Source organism: Notechis scutatus, chromosome 4, assembly GCF_049901735.1.
Source record: "Notechis scutatus isolate UNSWTSFEM ecotype Mainland chromosome 4, rNotScu1.2, whole genome shotgun sequence".
NCBI lineage: Eukaryota > Metazoa > Chordata > Lepidosauria > Squamata > Elapidae > Notechis > Notechis scutatus.
In genome coordinates this window covers 109,673,822-109,699,919 of record NC_142012.1, presented here as the reverse complement: position 1 = coordinate 109,699,919, position 26,098 = coordinate 109,673,822, and the positions used below count along the sequence as shown (strand labels likewise).

The following is a 26,098-nucleotide window of genomic DNA, read 5'->3' as shown; positions in this document are numbered from 1 at the left end:
TAGTTTCCAGGCGACCAAAGTTTCTGCTGCACAAAATTCTAACTGGAGAGCATGATTGATGACTCTTGGTTATGGATGTGTCCCATTGGAGAATATGAATTATGATACACCCAGGGGGTGGGGGAAAACCAGGGTCAAGGATGACAATGAATGATGTGTCTCAGAGTCACCTACACCCAGCAGCACTGGCATGTCTTCTCCTAATAAATCTTCTTTGAGCTTTGAAAATCAGGCTAGAGACATGATTTAAATGGGGCTCATTACTGGAGTCCTGACAACCAGTACTGATCAGTTAATGTTAAATGTGCTTAACTTTATCGAATATAATTACATTTAAATAACATTTTCCAGTACTGGAAAATGGTCACTGCAACTATTTTCCTGAGGGAGAATTGGTTTTATTCTTCTAAATATATGTCTCAGTTTTGTCTTATTGATGAATTGTTGATGTGCCATTATGTCACTGTCAATTCTTAGTAGCAATGTAGATTATCTCCAAGATTTACTGTATGTTTACTGTACATTTTTTTAAAAAAATGATTTGTGTTCTTTTAATCCTAATTATGTATCGGGAAGTTGCATGTCATCCAAAATTCCCTGACTGGAGTGATCTGCAATTTCTGAAAATATATAAACAAACAACTTTGTTTATACAGTATTCATACAGTTGAGTGTCTGTTAATACCATATTGCAATATTTTGCTAGTCTTATTTTTGTCTTCTCTTTTATGTTGTATCCAATGGATGGAAAATATAACAGATATATGCTGACTGTTTAAATGCTTTTTTAGAAGGCAAGATTAATGGCGATTGATCTGCCAGTAAGTTCAAGGACTCTTTTCTATAAAGAGACCATGATACCTAATGCCGGTTGTAAAAAACATAGATATAATGCGGAAGTATTAGAAATAACTATCTAATGTAGAATTAGAAGAGAAACAACAGAATGTGTGCTGAGGAAGGATAGCAATCAATAGTCTTTTTTAAAACAACCTACAGACCTTTTTGGATATCTGTTACTAGTAGTACTAATAACAGATAGTAGCAGTGGCAGAAGGAGGAGGAGGAGGAGGAGGAGGAAAAAGAAAGAGTACATTTGGATGATCTTGTGTTTGGATGCACAACAGAACTGACAGATTAGAATGGATACTTCTTAAGGATAAAAATAATGTATCACTATCATAGAGAAAGTCAATGGTATTATCAAACATTTGTCAAGTTTACATAGCAGCTTCTACAGATGCCTAACTCCAACTGTTTCCTTTCTTGGAGATGGTTCCTAATTATTGCTCCTTTCTAAATAAAATAAACATGGCCAACGGAGGAGCAGGTCTCCCACTCTGCCTTCTTCAGATGCTCAAAGAAAAAAAAAAAAGACACAGAAAGACCACTTAGAAGACTATTGAGAATATTTTGTTCAACACTTCCCCATGCCAGTATCTAATACTTAACAATATAGCAGAAAGAAAGAAAAGGCAGGATTTATTGGGACCTCTTTTTTGCAGAGTAGAAATCAATGGCTAATTTCTCCAAAATTGCTTAGTAGTTTAAACACTCAGCAAACAAAAAAGCAGATGATGGTTTCAAAAAAATCATTAGAAAAACAATTGGAAAAAATAATTGGATCAACTACTGCAAAAAAATAGGTTATAGTTTTTTAATGTCATAGTAATAAACATTGATCTATTCTTTTAAAGACTGAACAAGAAGGATATAAGGAAGCTTGATTCTTTTTTTAAATAAAAGTTTTATTTAAGTTTTCCAAAACATAAATACAAATAAAATATCTTTTTTTGAGAACAGCATGACCCCGGGTTATCACTTCTCCATACAGACATAAACTCAATACATATTTATCTTATAGATTCTAATCCATAACTTATAACTATTTTCACAATTTTTTCAATAGCTTTTCCCTTTCTTTACTTCCTATAGCCTTATTTTAAATTATCTCATTCCTTTCTTAATTCAATTACATATCTTTTTCTAATTTTTAAAATCTTTCAATGTTTTTATACTTTCGTCTGTCCTGTTTACAATTTCATATTATCTTTTCTCATAAAACAAATTTTCCCCAGTAATTACTAGATTGGAGTGTAACACCTTGTTTAAAAATTTAAGTTACACCTTTACAGATAACATTCATTTTTTAACCTCTATTTTATAACACATACCTATTTTCAATCGAATTCTCCTTGGTACATTCCCTTAAAAATACACACTAAATTCTTAAAAGAAAAAAGTATATATGTATATGTATGTGTGTGTGTGTGTGTGTGTGTATAACAATAGTGTATAACAATAGTAAATGGAATAATTATTCTATTCAAGTACAGTTCTGCCATTAATATTAATAACAATCTTTTACATTTCTATTTCTTTTAACAAACATTACCTAGTAATATCAGTTGTCTTTCACTTTAATCATCTATATTTCATATTTTACTTATTACTGTCTTTAAATAAAAAACAAAACAATAGTTATTAACAGTAGTCAATCAAATTATTATTCTTATTCAAATTCATCTTGTCAACTGATAAAAATCTTCCATGTTTCTGTTCAGTTTTTTTTAAACATTCTTTTTAAATCATTGAGAGCTTTATTCTCTTTACAAACAAATATTCCACTACACATCAATAGAAATTTTTTCTATCACTTCAATCAGCTAACATATTTTCTAACCCTTTTCTATTTCTAATATAACAATGCTATCCCATGCACCCTTGCAGAATCCTCTCCTTAAGTTAAATTTTAACCATTGTCTCTGTGTCTTTTAAATAGGTTTATACCTTTAATTCTTGTACGCTTTTCCTGTACCTTTATATCTTGTTTCTGTCCTTTGTAGCTTCTTTTCCTTTCCCTCTTCCCTCTCCTCTTCTCCCTCTCCTTTTTATTCCCTTTTCTATCTGATTCTCCCTTCTGTGATCCTCCCTTCTGCTTCTGCCTGATATTATGATTGCTTTTCATATTACTCTTTTTTTTTGTTTTTGCTTCAATGCTTAAGTTTTTAACTCCCTTTCCCCCCTTTCCCTTTTTTACTCCGCTTAAAGTTGCTTGGTCATTAAAGATGGCTTCTCCTTTATCCTGCCCTTCTTGTTCTGCCAGTGTTTCTTGTTGTTTTTCATAGTTCAAAATCTCCATTTCTAAAAATTGAAATACGAAGCCAAAAGATTATCTCCCCTCTTGTGCTTCTTCTTTTTGTTCTTTAAGTCTCATTTTTAACTCTTCAAGGAGTGATGCCATTTAAAAAAATGTTAAACAACCCCCAATTGTTTCATTAGGATCCACCATCCAAAATTCCAGGAATCATCCAATAATCCAAAACTGTTTCTTGCTTCTTTTCTCACTTTCTCTTTCCAGGGGTTTTGTTATCTTGTAACAAAATTTCAGCTACAATGTATCTTTTGCAAGCCTTGTTAAAATTCCACTATTGATTTTTTTAAGTTCCAGGAGGTCTCCTCCATTTTCAAGATTCCACCCTCTTGTTTCCTTTTTCCCTCCTCTGCTTTCTTTCTTTTTTAAAGAAAATTTTTAAATTATCCAAGAATCTATATCCCTTTGACACTTTATTTTCAGCTAGAAATAGCCTATTAATGTCAAAGTGGATTAGTGTCAATTTCTTAATCGAATTGCTTTTTCTTAATGTTCCAAGTCAATTAAAACTGTCAATATGAAAGGAAAAAAAGCTAATTCCATTTCCTTTCCCTTTCTCTTTCGCTGATTAAGATCTTTTTTAGGAATAGTATTAGTCTTTAAAATTCAGGTTCCAGGTACCTTAAATAGATGTTCTCCATTCAACCCAGTCAGTCAAACTTTCTCCTTTAAACTTCCTCCTGCACAATCTTGTCTGGTCGGTTTCTTCTTTGATGTGGCCATTTCTGACCACTGCTGCAACCGCCTTTGGGAAAGGGAGTAATGGCCAGCTGAGGAGGAGAGATGCAGCTTTCCTCAACCCCGCTGATGGCTCCCCCTTCTTCACCACCTCTACAGGGTGGCTTCAGCCCCAAATCTGGGCAGCTCGGGGTGCTCCAGCAGCGAGCACGGATCAAAACCGTGCACGATCGCGGATTTCAGTCCGTCGCTGAAGAAGCCCAAACCGGAAGTCATCTGTCATTGATTTAAACTATATATATATCCTAAAAATTCATGTGGTATCGACTTTTTTTGGACCAGTTCTATGAATACATTAATATTTATATGATAAAGGAGAGTATGTTTAATACAGTTACAGTTTGGGCTAGTGATTAAGGAACCACACTAGAAACTGGGAAACTGATCTAATCCCACCTTAGTCATGGAAGCAAGCTGGGTGACCTTGGGCTGGTCACTCTCCCTCAGCCCAATTCAGCTTACAGGATTTCCCTATTTATGAGGAAAACAAGAGAAAGAAGAAGTGTTAAGTATGTTTTCAGATGGATGGATGGATGGATGGATGGATGGATCAAAGAGAGAAAAAGAGAGAGAGAGAGAGACCACCAGATTGTCTCGCTATATAACTAATATATACTGTAGTTAGCAGTTTCTAAATTTGCTAAAATATTTTCTCCTTGTAGAAATCAAGAATGTGAGGGAATTAAACTCTCTCTGGCTCTGATGAATTCCCAATACAAATATCTTTTTGAAATACTGAAACCAGTCAAATTTGTAACCCTGTGCCTGGATCAAGAAATGGTCTAGACCAGTATGTCTCAACCTTGTCTTCAACTCCCAGAATTCTGGAAAAATTGAAGTCTACACAACTTAAAATTCCTAAGGTTGAGACACTCTGATCTAGACTCAGAAAGGCACAATCACATAATGATAATAGCTACTGCCTATAATTTCTCTCTTAGAATAATGGCTTAAAGTTATCTTTTGCTGTCTTCTTGATGTAGCTTATATAGTCTTTTATTACTCCCAACCAAAAAGGGGGAGGGAGTTAAATCCAGCCTTTTAAAGTTCAAGTCATAATTGCATCTAAAACACTTACTTGATTTCCTAACAGAAAAAAATTGCCAAGCTGTGTAAAGGTCATAATTCATTATTTTCAATATGCATTGAAAGGTTTATTTCAGTGTGCATGGAATGAATCCCAGTGGCTCATATCTATTTTTTCAAAGCTACATATAGATTAAAGATCAATCAATTAACATTAGTGTATGAATTATATTTTTCCTATATTGAACTACTTTAGCTTTATCTCTACATTCTCTTGTTGCTTCTCTTTGACAACAATACTGTAAAACCTTCTGAATACTGGAAAATCCAAAATGGCTTGTGTACATTTCAATATTTTTAATGGAGATCTTACAGATAAGAGTGGGACTTACTGCATGTGATAGAAAATCCTGAAACTGACAGTTTGACAGAAATTAATTATAAGAAAGTGGAACTAATTGTTCACTTGAAGGTAATATATGCTGCAGCTTTTCAATGATACCATTATATTGTACTCATAAATATTCTTGGTGTATTGGTTCATTATAGTTTACCTCTACAGATGCAATTGTGAGCATATTCTTTGACTGCACAGGTAAAGTTCTCTATGAAGGGAAATTTCCAAAAGATTTAATGAACCCATCCAAAGGTGCTTTTTCAAGAGGCAACTGGACTTCTGGTTTTTCTTTGAAGATGTTTCACTTCTCATCCACGACGCTGGCTGGATGGTGGGGAATGGAAGGATTTATACTCCTTGCAGACAGCTGGTCATTTTTGTTCTTTTAGACAGTTGTTGAGGCCACCTGGAGATTTATCTGTGTCCTCAGGGTCATTTGCAGAGTAATGCAAATGGGTGTGGAGCCTTCTTGGAACTGTTGAAAGGACTGTCCAAAATGTGGACTTTGCTGTCTTCAAAAGAGTGGCCTTTGTTTTTTAAATGTAGAGTGATAAAGGCCATACAGATAAACGTCCAGGTGGCCTCTATGACTCTCTAAAAGAATACAAATGACCAGCTGTCTACAAGGACTACAAATCCTTCAATCTCCCACCATCCAGTCAGAGCTGATGAAGCTTCTTGGAGGAGAAGCGAAACATTTTCAAAGAAAAATCAGAGAGTCCAGTTACCTCTTGAAAAAGTACCTTTGGGACAGCCATGATCTGGGTGAATGAGAATGTCCACAGACATACACTGGGGGTAGGGGAGACAATGAGACAGAGACCAATGTGCGTTCCTTTTGTCCTTGACATGGAAAAAGAGTATGTTGATCTCAGGAGTGAGACTAGTAGAATCATGATATTTACATAAGGGCAGCAAACTTCTGTTTCTGCTATTATTATCACTCATTCTTTGATGACAGAGTTCAGTGGGGGTGGGGAATGGGAGCTTGAGAACTTTTCCTGTCTCAAAAACCAGACTCTCCAACTCATAAATTTAGTGTGTGCATTTAACCAGAAAGAGCATCAACCAAAAACGAGCAAATAATGAGGTTCCATCTGGATGGAAACTCATAACAAATGCCTCAATGGAGTAGGGAGGAATTTGCTTTTCTTTGAAGTTACCATTCCCAGCACACTTTCTTCCACTATCTCCTTGTATTTTTCTACTGCATTTCCTCTTAGGATTAGGCTAGAGCCAATGTCTTCATTTCAGCTAGAGGGAAAAAAAAGGAGGAGATAGCTCATATTAAAATTTATTTTTCTTCCTGCCCCTCTCAAAAGGGAACAGTAATTTAACAAGTTTATGTTCACTCTATTAGCCAAAACAGTGTTCTGTGGGTAGGGGAAGAAATCCTGAAGCAGGCCAGATCATTGACCTTCCATAGATTTTTTTTCAGTGTGCAACATGGAATGTTTGCATAGAAGAATTTTCTATTTTGTGTTGAAATATACCAGTTTCAAGATAAGATCCCCTTGACTTGGCTTCAACCTGCTTCATGAATGGGCCATTAGCAAGATGGATGCTATGTTGTGCAGACATACCCTCAGCACATGATATAGTCTCTCAGCCAGGCAAGAAAGCTTTTGGTGAACTCAGGATCCTGTTTGATCTCTCTTCCCCTCACACTCATTTTCATGGGAAATTACACTCAGGAAATGCACCAGGCCAGCCAGTATTTAAAAGGTGTGTGTGTGTGTGTGTGTGTGTGTGTGTGTGTGTGTGTGTGTAATTTATGTAGGAAATATTTGGTTAAAACTAACAAATATTGAGCATTGATTTATTAGTACAGATAATATGGGGCATTTATCATTGCTCATTGAAATTGTGCAAATAATCTGTCCACAACCAAAGAATTCAACATTTTATTTATTTATTTATTTGATTTGTCAATTGTTTACAAGATAATAAGTACAAGTGTATACATAGTTGTGAATATATGAAACATATAAGAAAAATAATAGAATAAGAGAAACAATAGGACAGGGACGGTAGGCACGTTGGTGCGCTTATCAGAAAACATATTTTCTGATCAGTATAATTTCCCACAGAAGATTCTGTGGGAATTATAGTAAAAATGCAGAAGACTCTTGTTATTTCAAAAATTTTAGTGACATAGTTTTTATTTCTGCTTCATATTAAGAAAAGTCTAGAAGTTTAGAGCTCATTCTGAGTTAACCATCTTGTTTTTCACTCTTCTTTACTGAATAATGGTGTCAGGAATCAGGGATCTTCTTGTCTCGGCAAAGGTTTCCTTACTATAAAAACTCTCAGACTTTCAGTTCCCACTCCCGAGTCATATGACAACCTCAGAGTCTATAGCAGGGCCATGAGGTCATGGTACCAGGTTTTAATAAAAAAAAAAAAAAACTGGGGGGGTGTTTGTGGGGAGCTTCTGCAAAGAACCTAGGACAGGTACTGTGCAAAGTAGCTACCTTTGGGGTATCTCTGATGTTTTTATAAAGGAGCTCCCCTGGCAGCTTGTAAGAGATGTGGGTATTAAGTTGCTTGGTATGTATGCTTTTTATGTGATGCTTTTAAACCTGTTTGCTTGAGATAATAATAAAGCTTAAAATTCCTTTATTTACTGGAGCATTAATTAATCACTCACTCATCACTGCCCTGACACTTGACAAAACAGGAGGTACACACACACACACACACACACACACACACTCCTTGCACAATCTTTAACAACCCCTGGGGATGCTTTATTTCTCTACTATAATTCTATCTGCTGTATAGACATTCTGCAATCTATCTGATGGTCTCCAAGAAAAAAAAAACATTTTTCTTGACTTATGTTGAGAAATATATGTTTATGTTGATTTATCTACTTTCCTCAGACCAGCCATCACTTATTCAATGGAAAAGAGAGATAGTCTTGTCATTATCTTACTGATCACCCAGTTAGCATTAGGAAGGTTATGGTAGGGAGATATAGCCCGCTTCTTTGTCCAACAATAGCAATAGCACTTAGACTTATATACTGCTTTATAGTGCTTTACAGCCCTCTCTAAGCAGTTTTACAGAGTCAGCCTATTGCCCCCAACAACATGGGGATGGAAGGCTGAGAGATCTCGGAAGGATGGAAGGCTGAGAGAGTCAACCTTGAGCGTGGTGGGATTTGAACTGCCAAATTGCAGGCAGCTGATAGTCAGCAGAAGTGGCCTGCAGTAACAATGCTGACCCCCAAAAAATCATGCCTATTAAAAAATATCCATTGGAAAAGAAGTCTGCAATCAAGCCACTTCTCTGCAGATTAGTTGAAAGTGTCTCCACTAATTGCATAAATGCAATTGATTTAATATAGTTTCAAAAATGAAACTATAGGAATGTCCACCTCATTTTGATAGGAATGTGGTGTATTTCTTAGACACTGTATGCACATTGACTGGAGAACACGCACAAACTAAGTGGCAGTTTTATGTATTTTCAGTAATAGTTTCTTTCTTTCTTATGCCATCACTCTGCTAAACAAATAAATCCCTCAACACTGTTCAACTATTACAAAGTCTGCACTACTATTACTGTTTATCTTCTCATTAGTCCTTATCACCCATCCCCTCCCACGTGTGACTGTATGACTGTAACTTTCTCGCTTGTATCCTTACGGTTTTTATTGACTATTTCCTAGTATGATTTGATTGCTTATTGTACTTTATGACTATCATTAAGTGTTTTACCTTATGATTCTTGATCAATGTATCTTTACTTTTATGTATACTGTGAGTATTTGCATCAAGACAAATTCCTTGTGTGTCCAACCACACTTGGCCAATAAAGAATTCTATTCTATTCTAAATTTCCCAGAGATTATAAATTTGGTAGAGGTGGAGTTATTGAATGATATTTTAATATAGATCATTCAAATGTTTGATATGTTTATCTGACACTAATTTTTCTTTCTTTCTTTGTCTTTTTTCTTGGCAGATTAGTAGAATTGTCATCAATAGTTCCCATCAATGCTCACTGGGGAGTTATTTCCAAGTGTCTGGCCTATAGTAAAGCTGTTTCAGATCCCTTTGTTTATTCTTTGTTACGACATCAGTACAAGAAAACGTGGAAAGACATAATAAACAAGATGCTGAAAAGAGGCTCAATAAATTCATCAGCTCTCACAAGTGAATCACAAAGTCGAAGCTTTTTGCAAGGGAACGAATGAAGAGGCCAGAACTATTTTTGAAAATGTAGCATAATACTGGTGGACAAAAGCTGAGGAATGATAGGTGGACATCTCTGGGATCATCAGCTGACAATATTTCAGAAAGCCTGCCTGTTAAGTGTTTGGCAATGTAGGTAATTAATTTTAAAGCAAAATTGGATGCCTTTTAAATCTGCTATACAACATAACCTACAAGATCTCCTTCAGCTTCATGAAATATGTCCATCCATATCCGCAAAGACATAATCTTGTCTTTATTTAAACATGGATTTGGTATGGATTAGAGAATAAAGGATGGTGCTTACCTACCTACCATCCCTTTGAAACAGAAAAACACTGGAGAACCTTGTGACACCTTTGATATGTGATGGCAAATTGACACCTGCTAAAATGTGATTACATAAACTACATGATCTATTATAAATAGACATAACTATTCTTCCTAAGATATGGCCATATGAGGTCATACTTAATTGCACATAAACTTGTTGGGTGAGGATCAGGGTATCTCATCTGTAAATTCTTAGTTTGAGGTACTGCTTTCTTTATGTGCAAATACAAGAAATGTACTATTATTGGGCCAGGACTCTGCTCACATTTTTAAAGTGATGCTCATGCCCCTTTACACACTAAAGCATTTTCACACATCAAAATGGGGATATTATGTAGATTTCAACTATTAACTACACTGCTTCACTATTTTCAGTCAAAGCTGTAGAAGCTTTCATGGCCCACCATCTCAGTGGTTGAGAAGAACCATCATTGTATGAGATAATATATTCTGCAATCTGCATGTGTCCATTGGAGGACAGGTTTAGTCTTTTCCTTCTGGACTTTCTCAATCGTGTGCTACACTGACATCCCACAAGAGAGGAAGCTGTTTCACCTAAATTGTTTCCATATTGCTATTGTTTTCTGACTGTGAAAAAAATACCTAAAGTGTTTTGCATTAATGTGAGTCTGCAGTACACTGGCTAAATACAGACTGCTGGCAGTCTAGAATGTAATCTTCTTCACAATAAGAGTCATTGTGGACATTGTGTTCTGTCTGGTCCTGAAGCCCTGACTGACAGCTTCAAGAGGTGTATACAGAAATGTTGTACAGGACTCCTTTGTCAGTGCTCAGAACTGGATCAAAACGTTTGCAGTTTGCACGGATTCCATACAGACAGTTCTATGCGCTCATTGTATTCGTTTATGAAAATATTTATGTTAAAAACAATGTATGAAAAAAGAAGTGTTTAAGTCTGAAACTACCATCAAGTGAATCTGAACAGCGTTAGACATTTCTTTCCAGTAACTGGAATGCTTAAACCGGAAGAAACATTGGGAATTTATTAGCGCTAAATTTTCAGCATAATAATAAGAAAACATTCAGACTGAGTAATACAAAAAGAAAGGATATATTATTCAGACTTCTGTTGATTCTTTTCTTTCCTCTTTTATGAGCTATGTTGGGATGGGCTTAAAGGGTGGAATTCTACTGATATTGAATCCCCCTCACTTGCTGGTATTCCATCTGTACCCAGTGTACTGTTTGTGCCCATTGATCCACATCAAAAAAAAAAAAAAATTCACAAATTTATGAAATAAAATTGCCACATCTAAAACAGACCCTTTCTCACTTTTCTGTACAATTGTATTTAAAACTAGCAGCCATTCAACAGATATTCTAGAACAGGGTGTCCAACCTTGGCAACTTTATCAGCCTGGCGAATTCTGGGAGTTGAAGTCCTCCAGGCTTAAAGTTGCCAAGGTTGGACACCCCTGTTCTAGAATATTGTAATTCTTATTTTAATATATAGGAATTCAGGCTTAGCTTTCTATCCCACCGTCTGATTTTCTTTTTTGCGAGGGGTGTGTGTGTGTGTGCATTGATGATTGGGTTTGAAAGGGAGGAAATAGTTGGAACTTAGAATTATAATTGCAAGAAAATGGTCTCTTGGGTAAAAATAAAAACACTCTATTTGGGGCAATAGAAAGTATGAATACTTTGAATAAGGAATTCTCCAACAGGTATATAACAGCAACAATTTTCTCCCTTCTTTTTTCTTTGTGCCTATATATATAAGAAAGGGAGGGAGGGAAGAAGGTAGATTTATGCTAAGTGGCTCTTTTATTTAAATGAGGAAAGGGCGTGAAATAAGAAACTATCAGCTTTGATTAAAAAATATGCCTTCTGAGAATTTCAGCTATATTTAGAATCATAAAAAAGAAATGTTGTTTATTATCTGAAGTTGCATCTCTCTCTTCCCACCCTCTCTCCCCCCTCCCTCCCTCCTTCCCCCCTCTCCTCTTTACAAGTGCCCACACACCAAAGGAATACTATACTTTTACATATTAATGTGACACCCACACCCACCCAGAATTGGGACGTCTAAATAACTTTCATTAAAAATTACCATGTATTTGTCCTCAATGTATCACTCAACAGACAAACCTTCCTGGTTTTACATCTTTTGCCAAAGTCATTCCTCAAAAACACTTTTGCATACATGCTTTCCCCTATTTAAATACACTTCAAGCTTTCAAAAAACGTAGCCCTTCTCAGAAAAAGAATTGTAAGGAATGAACAGTCAAGCATAAAGTTCCTGCTCCTGTGGAAGGTTATAACCATGTCTATGTAAACATATTTATACTTTCCTCATAGATCTTTCTGATATCAAATAAGATCTTCATTGAATGGTATTTCATTGTCCTGCAATGATTTGGGGGTAGCTATGTATGGATCTAATACAAAATTCTTGCACAGTCATGTAAAACAGTATTAGATTCTCCTCCCTCTCTCCCTCCCTCCCATTTAGTAGTTGACATATAATAGTATGACTTCATATGCAAACAAGTATAGTTTCCAAGTATATTTTAGGCTTGTTTGATGCCAGGGTATTACTTTCATCATTTGATTGTATGCTGAGAACATCTGTAGATGGACAAGTGATTCCCTGATGACGGCTTCTGTCATTTTTAAGAAGCTAAGTTAACTTTCTGGTTATTATGTTAATCTTAATTCTTACAACTGGAAGAGAAGCAACATATATGGATTCATCTTCCATACTGCTTTATATGTTTTTAATAAAATGAGATGAGAAATATGCATACTTGGTATCCAACACAGAGAGAGAGAGACAGAAACAGAATTTCTGATTTTTGCATCATGCATTATAGCATAGTACAAGGCAAGAACTTCATTCTCCATTGTATGTTGGCTGAATCATTCTCTTCAAATCTATGAATCTTCTTTCCATGGAATTCTATATACTCAAAAGCATTCAGAATTCTTTACTGACCAATACAAAGTAGTATAATGGTAAATCATACAAGATTCTCCAGAGAGCTTTTGTAAAGTCACTGGATTCCTTGTGCTGTAATTTTCACACAGTGAAGTATTTTTGTTGTACAATTAAGATCAAAACAGACACTATTTAAGTTGGAGACAAGATTCTGTCTGTGCAGCTGTAAGAAACCACATATCTATATTGCGATAAGGCATGAAGAATTCAAGGCCCTTTAATTGGACAATAACTTTCTGATCTCTGGCATTGTTGATAGGATCTCATGGAAGTCAGAATTTAACAATCTCTCAACCATTCTCTTCAAATCTATGAATTTGCTTCATTTCCTGGAATTCTATATGCTGAAAAGATTTCAGGATTCTTTACTGACCACTGTAAAGTAGTGATGTCTAACACTGTGCATAGTCAGAATCTAACAACATCTTCAGGGTTATTTATTCTGATCTTGAGTCTTCCCTCAATTATTTTAGCATAATTGGACATTTCCATTTGAATCCAGTATTTTCCAACAAATATGCTAAAATGCTAATGGTCTGTTCAATCTGAATGGATATTGATGGTCATCTTGCTGTGAGGCTGAAATACATTAGATCCAAAAAAAGTTGAGTGTATCACAGGTTCTCCAATTTAATATGTTATCATTTGTTTCATTTTTAACAAACAAGAACAGATTTTAAGTATGGTATGCATGTTTGCCTAGGATGCATATTCCTTAATTCTTCATTAAATAATAACTAATGTAGCTATTTTATTCCATATTTCATTAGGTGATCAGATATTACTTTAAACAATAAATATTTCATACAATTCTAATTCTTTCAGAGTGCCTTTTCCCCAGAATTAATAGTAAGAAGTTGCCGTTATTTTTTTTAATTTCCTCATAAGAACCTGTTATCACAATTCCTCTTCACAAATAATATGAAATGAAATAAAATAGCCTTGCCATGCTGGGACTTAGGCATTATATTAGGGAAAAATACAACATTTTATTGATAACAACTGCAATTCAAGTTCTACATGTTTTATATGTTTGGCAACAATGCAAGATAGTTTTTTTTTTCAAAATGGTCATCTAAAAGATTGGTGAAGATTTTAATTGATATTATTTATGATTCTATACCTCTATGATTCTATACATAATTTATCTTGACAGCTATCTTTTTAGGTGAGTAGTTGTATTATTAGATGTATTACACCTTTAACTATTTCATCACACACTGAAATACAATCAAGAAACAATTTTGAGGAACCCCTTCCACCCAAAGAATATTTTTCTTTTCATTATTCAGAAACAGAGAGCCCTGGACTCTCATTTTGACTGTAAGATACATACCCAAGCACTGGATTTGTAATTTGATCTTTAGGAAATCATTCATGCAAACCAATGAATGGATGCCAGCTATTATGTGTATGGTCAATGACCTTCCAGCTTGGGAATTAAGCTGCAGGGCTATAAAAATTGGTCATAAAGATAAATTATGTCTATTGTAATTACAGGATTCATTATTATTTAACTTAATATAAGTTAAATCCATTACTTATAATTAATGGTTTAATAATAAGTAATTCTCTGCCAGAAATATAGAGTTGCTATAATATATAATTTGATAATTATATCATATTAATTTTTTTCAAAATGATCAAAATATACATGTTGCTTTGTGAATTCATATAATTAGCATTTTGGTCACTATATTTTTTTATACAATCATAAAATTAGTCTCCATAACATGACACAATAATCATAATGTGAATGTTTAATCTTAATAATTAATCCCAATTCTTACTTGTGGTTGCTCATTCATTCTAAATAGATTGGTCTTATTTTTCTACATTTTTCAAATGAAGCAATGGTGAAAATCAGGCATAACGGTTTCCCAATAGCTTGGTTACTTCTTTGAATTTCAATATACTTTCAATTCTAATACATGCGGAAAAGGTTTATCTTGTTCAGTCTTTGTGTACTTGTAAGACTTGTAAGCTGTATTGAGTGATTTGATATTTAATATTTCTGTTAGCAAAAATGTTATAGTTCAGGGGTGGGATTCAATTTTTTTTACTACCGGTTCTGTGGGCATGGCTTGGTGGGTGTGGCAGGGGAAGGATCTGTAAAATCTCCAGTCAGAGGTGGTATTTGCCGGTTCTCTGAACTACTCAACATTTCCACTACCGGTTCCCCAGAACTGGTCAGAACCTGCTGAATACCACCTCTGTTGTAGTTTGACCTTTTAAAAAAGAATTCAGCAGACACATATGACAACTAGTTGCCAAGACGTTATGTCAAAAGTTCTCCAGTGCACATTGTCTAGCCGTGTAAAGTCTGAAAATATTTGTAACGCTAAGAATTAGGATTGATTTGTTTCTTTTTGTCTAGGAAGATAGAAATCTTAAATAGCACTCCAGTAACCACTTTTGAAAATTTGAATTTTCAATTCCATTTTCCCCATTAGATTTCAGAACATGGTATTTTATTCATTTAGGGGAAAAAATATGACAGCCCATTTTAAATAAATATCTCTTGGTGGCAAATAATCAATTGAAGAAAAATGGAGACATCACAATTCCATAAAATTAACAGACACATATAACAGCCTTCTGGAAGATCAAGTGGGGCAGAGCTGATCAAATCTCAGGGAGAATCTGAGGTTTTCCATTTTTTATACCTTTTTTCTCTTAATATAATATAATCCCAAACAGTGCAGAAACAATGAAAAACAATTGCTTTTTGAATCAGTGGGATTTATTGCTATCTTTTTATTGCAAACAAGGAATTCCACTGATTCAAAAATCAGTCATTTTGTTAATACTATTGCACTATTTATAATCACATTAATGGGAAAAAGAAAAACAGGAAAAAAAATAGAAAACAGGAAAAAAAATAGAAAACATCAATTTCATACTTTAAATATTTAATTTATAAACATACACAATTATCCTTGATTGAAGGCCCCAAAGTCTTAACATTTACCATAAATAGTTGTGATATATGCGGTTCATGAAAGTAGTGCATTTCAAGGATGAGTTTATTTCCATATTTTAAAAATTCACATGACTGATATAAGTTTAGCTGTTGTTTGTTCAGTTGTATGTTAACAGAATTGTTATTAGATATGAGGATAATCTGGCTGCAACATCTATGATCCCATTGATTTGGCCAATTTTATTTAAATTTGCATTGGTTTGAGCAATCTTTTCAATATGCTATGTTTATTGATAGATGTTCTTTGGAAGAAAGGTAAGGATATGTACAGATTTTGTAGCAGAGGAGCTGTAAACTATTTTTTTAAAATTAAAGGCATGTTCATGTATGAAGTAAAGTTATAGAGGATATGCACATACCATATAGATAAATTAAGAGACTTAAGATTTTTTTTTATAAAATTAAAGTAATATAACAAAAGGAAAAGTATTGATCCAAAACTACAATTGCAAAAGTTTCTTATGAATATATTTATTTCAGGTTGTCATCTAGGCAGTATGTAAGTGCCCTTTATTGCAAAGCAAATATGCAATTGCTTTTATAACCCAAATAAAACACCTTGCATGCCAATCGCTAATTGTGTATAATTAAGCAATTCTCATTTTGGACAGAAATGTTATTGCACTTAGTTTCAGTATATTCAAGAGTCAACATTTATGGATCCATATGCTACGAAAGAAATTGTAAAAAACAAAAACAAAACACTGTCCTTGTCGGAGTACTAAAACAAAATTGTCTGTCTTCATACAGTTTAAATCTGATTCTGCTTTCAGTTTTATTCTGTTCCTCCTGAAACATATGAACATTAAAGGAATAAAGACTGCTTTGATCTCACTGCAATATTGTTAAAATAAAAAAGAAAGAAAGCTGGAGAGCTAAAAAAAGAAGTCTTTTAAATTTAGTAACCTCCAATTTCATTTCCTGCCATTAACAGGCTAATGGCTTTCTTTTACTATGTGTGTTTTGGTCCATAAGTCTTGATGAAGGAGCAGATATTGCAGAAAATAGAATAGTGGACAAATTCTAGGGTAATGTGTATGACAATAAGATTCACCATAATTAGACTTGTTTCTTTTGGCCCCTCAGTGTCTCTTTCCACATTTTTCCATTCTTCTCCTTCCTTCAAGTAGCAGTTTTACTGGAGGACTCATCCATATTTTGCATCTCTACAATTCCCTGTATTGATATTCTAGGAAATTGAGAAGAGGATATGGCTGATACAAACACAACACATAGAGAAAATTCTTCAAAATCCTCCCTTTTCCTAAATTAATTAATGAACCTCAAAAGTATACTGATTCATTTCTGTTTCTAAACTCTGTGCTTTCAGGAATTGACTGCTCCTGTATCTCTTCCTGCTTTTCCATACTGATTTAACCTTCACCAAAAGAAGGTAGCGAAAGGTCATTTTATGTAAGAAGCATGGTCAGATATAATCCAGGCATTTAGCTGTGACCATCAACTTATTTTCATTTGTCAAAAGCACACATCATTTTTTTTTCTTTAAACATGTTTCAGGACAATGAAATTCAATGATTTTGAATTCTGTACACATTATTGAAAATGCTTCTCAGAATGGGAAGTGAAGAGGTGAGTGAATCCAATTATTTTAGAATACAGAATAAAAAATATGACAACCCAGACCAAAAACAACAGTAAAAATCTTTTGGTGCAATAACACAAGACTTCCCTGATATGAAGTACACATTTTACAGTATTACAGCTATATCCATCCTGAATTATTGTACCCAAAAAAGGTTTCAGAAAGGACTATCAGAGTCAGGATTTGCAAAGTGTAATAGGGACTTCTTGAAATCAGGACAATTCTTGTCTACAGATATGTGTGGATCATTCATTCATGATTTATGCTGTGTAGATACCTTGTTAATCTTGTATTATCATCCTTGGAACATTTCCATTAAATCTTGCCTCCCGACTTCCTTTACCACATTGCTGGCATGGTTGTAATCAAGATGGATTCAAGATGGATGTCAAGCCTGCCTCCGTTCAAAACTCAAGAAAGAAACCCACCCCAACTCCATTAATTTAGAGAAGAGGGATTTTTACTAAGTTAGAAATGATAGCAGCAAAAGCAAGGAAGATCTGATTCAAAACACGCAAAAGTTACAGATTGAAAGTCACCCCAAATTCCCCCCCCCCCCCGAGTCCAGCACTGAGAGTCCAATCAATGTTCAGTATGATGTGGAAAAGCCCATCTTCAGGTATTTCTTCTATCGGGAGTCTCAGGACAAGCTGGCCTTAAGACAGTGTAAACATATCCTTTAGCAGTGCCAAAGTCAAATCTCCCTTTCAGTTTTCATGGGACTACACCAGCTCACTTCCCCATCCCAAATACCTGAGGCCCCACTCCCCATTATTATGGCAGCCAATAGCAAGCGTGCTGAAGAAACCCATGCTGGAGGTCTGGCTGACACAGACCTTATTTGTCTGCAAGGAGAAAACCTGAGCACATAAAACTGAATATGCAATGCTTAGATATATGTGTGCTTTTCCAGTTAATGCTTGAGTAGGAATACTGAATCCCTACTAAATCCCTAGAAAGAGGCATTTCATGGTCATTTATTATTTGATAATATATATTTATTTCAGAGGTGGTATTCAGCAGGTTCTGACCAGTTCTGGAGAACCGGTAGTGGAAATTTTGAGTAGTTTGGAGAACCAGCAAATACCACCTCTGACTGGCCTCACCCCCATCTATTCTCTGCCTCCCGAGTCCCAGCTGATAACTGGGTCTTTTTTTTGTTGCCCTGCACAGGAGAACGGAGCTGGAAAGTAGGTTAGTGGGGTGGGGAGGGAATGGAGACTTTACAGTATTCTTCTCCTGCCATGCTCACCAAGCTATGCCCAACAAGCTACAGCCACAGAACTGGCAGTAAACTTTTTTGAATCCCACCACTGGTTCATTTCATGGGACACTGAAGTTCTTTCAAATCATAGTATTGCCACAGATTAACAGCAATAATGCAAAATAAAAAGATAGCGCCCTTTTCAGCATATACTTCTTCAAATATATACAATTATTACTTATTTGATTTATAGCTTGCCTTCTTATTCAAAGAAAATATTATAAGATGGCTAATGACAACTTAAAATACAATGGGATAAAACTCAATTAACAAACATCTCACTCAGCAACATAAATTCTGGGCTCAATTGTGGTCATAAGTCCCTGTAGTCTTCAAGTTTTTTAAGCAGAATATCCTTCAGTTAGGGATATTATAGCTGCCTCCTGTGTTGCAGCTACCAAACAACAGACTGACCTAGAAGATCTCTGAGGTAAATTCAAAATTTAATAGTGTAATTTTAATATTTCACTACATGTAAAGTATACTTATATTTTACATGTGTATGTGGAAACATATTAGGAGTACCCTCTGCTTTGGCAGTTTTTCAGTACAGCCATAGTGTAAATGAACTAGTTTCAGATTTACATATTTTTTTAAACCACGTAGAGTGCCAATGTCATAGCAGACATTAAGGGAACCTTAACCAGTTATATTCCATGTCCTTTTATCGTGCAGAACATCTAATTAATAAGCAAAGGCAAACAGGGGCTCCCTCATAGAGAAAAACTGAAAAGACATGATTACAGATTGCCTGGAAAATAAAAGAAAGTAATGAACAGGTGCCTTGAATTGCAAAACACATTTCCTCCTTTCTGATATTTTTATAAAGATCATTTTAGAATGCAATACTCGTATTTTTGAGTTACCTGTCATTTCCAAAGGAAAGCAAAACGAAATACTTACTCCAATATTATAAAGTGTTTGAATGACAACAAATCCTAGATACTTAATTTTTATTTCACTGATTGTTTCTCTGCCTAGGAATTAGGCTGTGAATTTACATATCTTTCTAAAACTCTACTGTTTATTTTTTACTCTGAAAAGGTAGCTGGAAATCAGAGGTTCACAACATTTTTCTGATGCAGCAGTACCTGGATCTTTAAGTGGGATGCTGGCGAACCATTCCCAAATGCAAGAATCCAGGAGAAAAGTTGATTTTCTAATATAACATACTAATCTAATGTTACTAATAAATCTTCCCATTTGTCAAATTAAAATCTGCCATTAATGACAATTTCTGTATCTACTCTTCAGTCACACCCAATCTCTAGGTGGCCAAACACAATACTGAAGTCTCATATACTATATTCCTAAAGTAAATGCAGTGCTCGGCAGTATGGTTCACCCGTACTGGTAGTTATGCCCACACGGCCACATGCCCAGATGCTATCCTATCCTATATATCATGCGTTTTTGCTCGCCCACCCACTTCACCCTTGCCTGATCTACTCACCCTGGCTTCTGCACACGGGAATTCCCCTTGGTTTAGCAGCCGCGCACGAAGGGGGCATGCACGCATGCACTCATATTTCTGGTTCTGCACTAGGCGAACCAGTTGTTAAAGTATGTGCAGCCCGTCTCTGAGTAAATGGTACAGCAAATCTTCAAGCTAAATCTCATAATTACTAGCACATTGGAAGATGCGGTTTCCTAATATTTTTAGTCAAAATACTGTATAAAAAAGAGATGATCAAGAATATATGCTTGAATGTATGATTCAAACCATGTATCAAGAAAAATCTAGGCCTCCTGGTTGAACAATAAAGCTTTTGTGATGAATACATGACATCGTTTTCAAACTGTAATAGGCATTTAAACAATTTTAAAATAATAAAATAATTTTAAAAATAATTTTAAAATAATGAAACTTTATGAACTGGGTTTTGAGAATTACAAATTCCAGTATGGCAAATTATGAGACTTAGGTCTTTTTTTCCCTACAGATATTCATTTTAGTGCTAGTACTTTTAGAAAGGATCAGAAACTTGAAAAAATTGGCATACTTTCAGTATCAGGCTACAGAATTTATTAGGCCTACCTTTCTTGCCACAGTTGCTGAGTGAATCACTGCAGTGGTTAAATTAGTAACATGGTTGTTAAGTGAATCTGGCTTCCCCATTGAGTTTGCTTTTCAGAAGGTCACAAAAGGTGATCACATGACCCTGGGACAGTGCAACTGTCATAAATATGAGTCAATTGCCAAGTATCCAAATTTTGAACAGGTGAGACCATGGGGATGCTACAACAGTCAAATGTGTGAAAAACGGTCATAAGTCACTTTTTTCAATCCTGTTGAAACTTTGAATGGTCACTAGGTGAATGGTTATAAGTTGAGAACTACCTATACAATGTAAAGCATCATCAGCTATAGTTCAAACAATTACATTTTTATCAGTTATCATTTTTATCATTTTTCAAATTTCATGTTTGTTTAATCTGAGGTTAAAGATATGTGAATTTACTAATATGTATTTATTAAAAGAGGTTTTCTTTTTGTTGTAATGACTTGGATTAAAACATAATATATTGTATGTAATATTGTTATTGTTTAAAGTAGACTTTTAGTACAGAAAATAACATATTTTTGTCTGTGTGTTTTAATTTTGTTAAAATTTACTAATAAAAATATGGTTCCAATTTTGTAAATTAGTTATGTAGTAAATGTTTATATGAAAACAATTTATTTTAGTCTTGTTCATTATGTTATACTTTAATTGAACACATCAGTCTGTTGATAAAAGGAGATAAGAAGGTTTGATAAAAAAATAATGGCTGATTCTTATTCATGAAAGACCAAATGAAATGAGGTACTACTGTCATGATTATTAGTGTGTAATTTATCTATGAACAATGGATTCTATTAATCACATTAATTCATTCATTCATTCATTCATTCAGCACCCATCTTGCTGTCACATGACTCTAATTTTACAATCTGGTAAAAGAATATTCTATAATTATCTCTAGTCTACTTTATGTATGACAAATAGAAACTTGAAAAGAACAATTTTCATTAGAATTGATACATCTCTCTGTGTGTGTGTGTGTGTGTCTGTGAGTGTGTGTGCCATATATATAGTGATGAATTTCACAGATTATGCTATTTGATCCACAGTATCTTTCAAATCATAAACTGCTATTTTTTTCCCAGACTTAAAAGTCTGATGCTTCCATTATTGAAAGAAGACAGGTAATATTTGCCATGTCTAGACTCAAGATATTGCCTACTGTCTCTGCACTGTTATGCATTCCTAACAGAACAATACTCTACAAATTATAATAGCCATAGATTTTCAGAAGGCAAATTTGTCAAATCTGATCAAGAGCTAGATGAAGTACTGATTTTTCCATGATTTTACCTGTGTTAAGATTTGGAGCAGCTAAAAATCTAATGCAAGACTTGTTATCTCTAAAGAATAGTTAGCCAATTTAGAAGGTGATTATTTGTCAGGAAAATTCCCTGTTAATATTCTATTCTCAATCAGTTCTTCCCAACAAAATTAATCTTAGAGACATATGAAATTTCCTTCTAATATCTTATAGCCACTTTGCTTTCAAATCAATTAAACTTTTTAAAGCATATAGTATGCTTAAAAAATACAATGTGCAGTTCGAGTTATATTGCAATTTCTTAAGAAGTTTCAAAGATAATAACTTGAGACGTTAAGAATATAAAAGAAATCTCACATTTTTAATGGGAGCAGAGCTGAAAAACTAATGATAGCACTGCATTTTATTGAAATTCAGATTCATTTGGTTAAAAAAAATAAAGCAGATTCATTTGTGAAAAATGTGCCAAAATGTGGCATACACTAAAGGATTGTTAGGTAAAAAAGAAAATAACATGTTATAACAGGGAAATACGGATTTAAAATAATCTTTATTATCAAACACTATCAACTGAAATGACTAACAGCTTTTTCTGCATCTCGTCAATCTGAATTTTGGCTCAGTTTCCATCATCTGTATTGATTGACACTCCTGTCCTTTGCTACATTCTTTGCATCACCTGTGTAAAGTAAACAAACTTCCTAACAAAATCTGCTCTTGGAATCTGCTCTTTTGGCAACTGCCAGAGAAAGATACCTACATACATCTTTTAATGCTTTTTGTTTTGTTTTGTTTTTCAGTTCACTGAGGTTAAAGCAAACAGAGCAACCACTTTCTGAAGATTCCAATTACTGTGTGCATAACTCTAAACAGCTGGATTTTTTTTTTTTTTTTTTTTTACAAAACTGCTAAATGACAACTGCTGCTGCATAGGAAAGAAAACTCATTTATTTCAAGGTTCTTAAATCCACATCAAAAAGGCAATACTCTTATCATGAGCATTGGAAACCATCCTTGTCCAACTGCCATGTTATTTTTATGGGAGACACTCAAGTGGTTGGCTTCTGCCTTTCAAGAGCTATTCCCATGAAAAGGTACTTGTGCCTATTGCTTCTTGATAAATACTTGATAAATTAACTGGAAGCATGAGACAAGATCTTCCAATTAATCCTTCCAGAATTTCTGTCAATAGCTCCATCTACCATCCTATTCCTGCACAGGGAGACAATTGTTCAATCTTAAGAAGTTGCTGAGTTCACCTTCTCCATCATTTCTTATAAATATTATCAAAACAGTAAAAAAAACGTATATTAAAACATGAAAATGCTGCAGTGTTAAAAAACATAGCAATAAATTATGAATTAAGTATACACAGTGTGTGTAGCAGATATTTTTATCTATGAAAAGCAGACTACAGTAATTCTTCTATCCATCCTGCTCTCTATATATACAGATTTCTGCATTTTCTTCCTGATTCAAAATAATTTGTATTTGTTTTCATTTAATCACTCCCTCCCTCCCTCTTCCCCCCTTTTTCTCTCCCTCTCCCTCTCTCTCTCTCCTCAGCCGATATCAGTGATATACAACACTAGAAAAAGAAATCAAAACTAATTAAATAAATTTCTGACAGCCAAACAAATTTTGTCCATGTTTAGCAGTTTGTCAGATAATGCTTGGGGAAATAGTAAGGATTACAATACACTGATGCATTAAAAGTGAAATCAACCAGCTGGTAAACAGCTTGCCTTTAGAAGTTGTGGCCGCTCCATGACTGGAGGCTTTTAAGAAGAGACTTGACAACCACTTGTCAGAAATAGTATAGGGTGTCCTGGGTGAACAGGGAATTGGACTAGAAGACCACCAAGGTCCCTTCCAACTCTGTTATTTTGTTATTCTGACAAGTGAAAGACCATCTTCATGGTGAAATATGATAAAAGAAAAGGCATGACCACAGCAAAGAGAGACCAAGGGTAGCCACAGAGAAGCTCAAAACAGTCAAGATGGTTCCTGCAACTGTCATGTTAACTTTTTGACACATGACATCTGAAGATACTGCCAGAAAGGACTTTGGAAAAAAGAACTTCCACCTTTGATCTCATAGATATTGTACAGATAGGCATTTTTAAAAATATTTTTACATAATTCAAAGGAACCAGCTGAATGCATTAGGACAGGGATCTCCAACCTTGGCAACTTTCAGCCTGGTGGACTTCAATTCCCAGAATTCCCCAGCCAGCAAAGCTGGAGAGACCCCTGCATTAGGAAATCTGGCCACTTAATAGTGTTGTCCAAAGAGGATTTTGTATTTGAGAATGATTAAACATTTGGGCTTTCTTTCTGCTCACAGGTTAGGCTACATTATTTTAAACTTCAAGCAATGTTGCAGGATCCAATCTGAGTCACCAGGACCAAAGGTTTATTCTTCCAAGCTTTTTGAGCTCATGCTGGAGCCCATCCTCTTTCTCCAGAATATGTCTGAATGTGTCCAGAATGACGATGGGCTCCAGCATGAGCCTGAAAGTTTGGAAGAATAAACCTTGGATTTTGGTGACCGACTCAGATTGGAACCTGAAACATTATCCTGGGACCCATATCTTTGCGTTCAATCAAGTGATAAAAACAGAATGAATCCATTACTCATCTTCCACATAACTTAACCATCATCATATACTGTTGCCACTTTGTTACTTCACAATTGAAAATTAGATTGTGTGATATATAAAATAAAACAAATAAATAACTACCATAACAGATTAAAAATGCTACAATGTGACCAAGAACTTTACCAAGACTATACAACAGACCAACAATCACACTGAATGGGGAATGAAATCCTCTCTACCTGTTGTCCCAGAATACAGTAAATGGCAATGGTTAACTGTGTACAACCAAATACATTCTGATGTCAAAAGTGGGGATATTCCAAATATGGCCATCTGGATAAAATATTTTTTGCTTTTACTATTGGTAATGTATACTTTCTTGGCCCACCTCACCTAGAAGAGTGCACTTCTGGCATTTTTAAAATAAGCAATAAAGGAGCTCTTTAATTCAACACCTACCCGAAGTCTTATATAGGAGTCAGTGAACTGTGCAGGCTGATCCAATATATGTCCTTTATTGCTCATTATGAGCCAAAATGGCTCAGTGGTTAGAGTGCAGTACTGCTGGCTACTTTTGCTGTCTGCCGACTGTCTGCAATTTGGCAGTTCAAATTTCACCAGGCTCAAGGTTGACTCAGCCTTTCATCCTTTGGAGGTGGGTAAAATGAGGATCCAAGTGAGGATCCAAATATATGCCACTCTGTAAACTGCTTAGTGCTGTAAAGCACTGTAAAGCGGTATATAGGTCTAAGTGCTATTGCTATTACACACACATGTGGTTTTCTGAATTCAATTAATCTTATTCTTCGGTAAATGTAAGCATGTCTATCATGCTGCTATATTGCAGCTATGAAAATTTCTACTACGTAATGTAGATGCTGCCACCCATTTGAAAGACTGTGTCTAGATTCATAATTGTAGATGAACAGAACAAAAATCCTAGGTCCGAAGTGTAATGTAGCAATGAAGCCTGAAACCACCTATATCAAGAATTGTTACATGTACATTGTCAATTGTGATCAGAAGACTTTAAATCTTTTGGAATTCATTTTGATTACATTTCATCTAATTGCCCTGTTAATTCCTTGTCTATTGATTGACAGAGAGATCATAACTACTTTCATCCCATGGTATTGTTTTTAATCTTTCCTAGAAAAAAGCATTACTGTCACTGAATTTTCTATCCCTTATATTAATTTAAATTCTGACAAAAGATTTCCTGATGAACAGTCATACTGTCTTCAGTAAGGTCTAGTTAAATAGCTGCAAATGAATTCTGCACATTTTATTTTTATTTTTTAACATTCCATTTGCATGCAGTATATTTACTTTTGATGGATCCTACTACTTTCTAATTAAAACTGCTATGGCATATTATTCTTCAATTTCTCTGCTCTTGAATGAAATATCCCTGATTTTCTTTCTGTATAATACTTAATTTCTATTCAAGTGCTAAAGATTCCATCTCTTGATTTTCATAGCAGATCAGAATCTCAGCTGAAATAA

At 34.8% G+C, this 26,098-nt stretch overlaps 1 protein-coding gene across 1 annotated transcript in view; it reads left to right on the top strand.

Moving 5' to 3' along the window:
• Positions 1-10,118, top strand: part of GPR26 (G protein-coupled receptor 26) — a 35,394-nt gene extending 25,276 nt beyond the window's left edge. The window contains exon 3 of the mRNA XM_087964357.1: positions 9,288-10,118. Within this exon, the coding sequence (XP_087820483.1) occupies positions 9,288-9,519 (232 nt within the window). The 3' untranslated portion in view covers positions 9,520-10,118. The remainder of the gene's footprint in view (positions 1-9,287) is intronic.
• Positions 10,119-26,098: the final 15,980 nt, after the last annotated feature.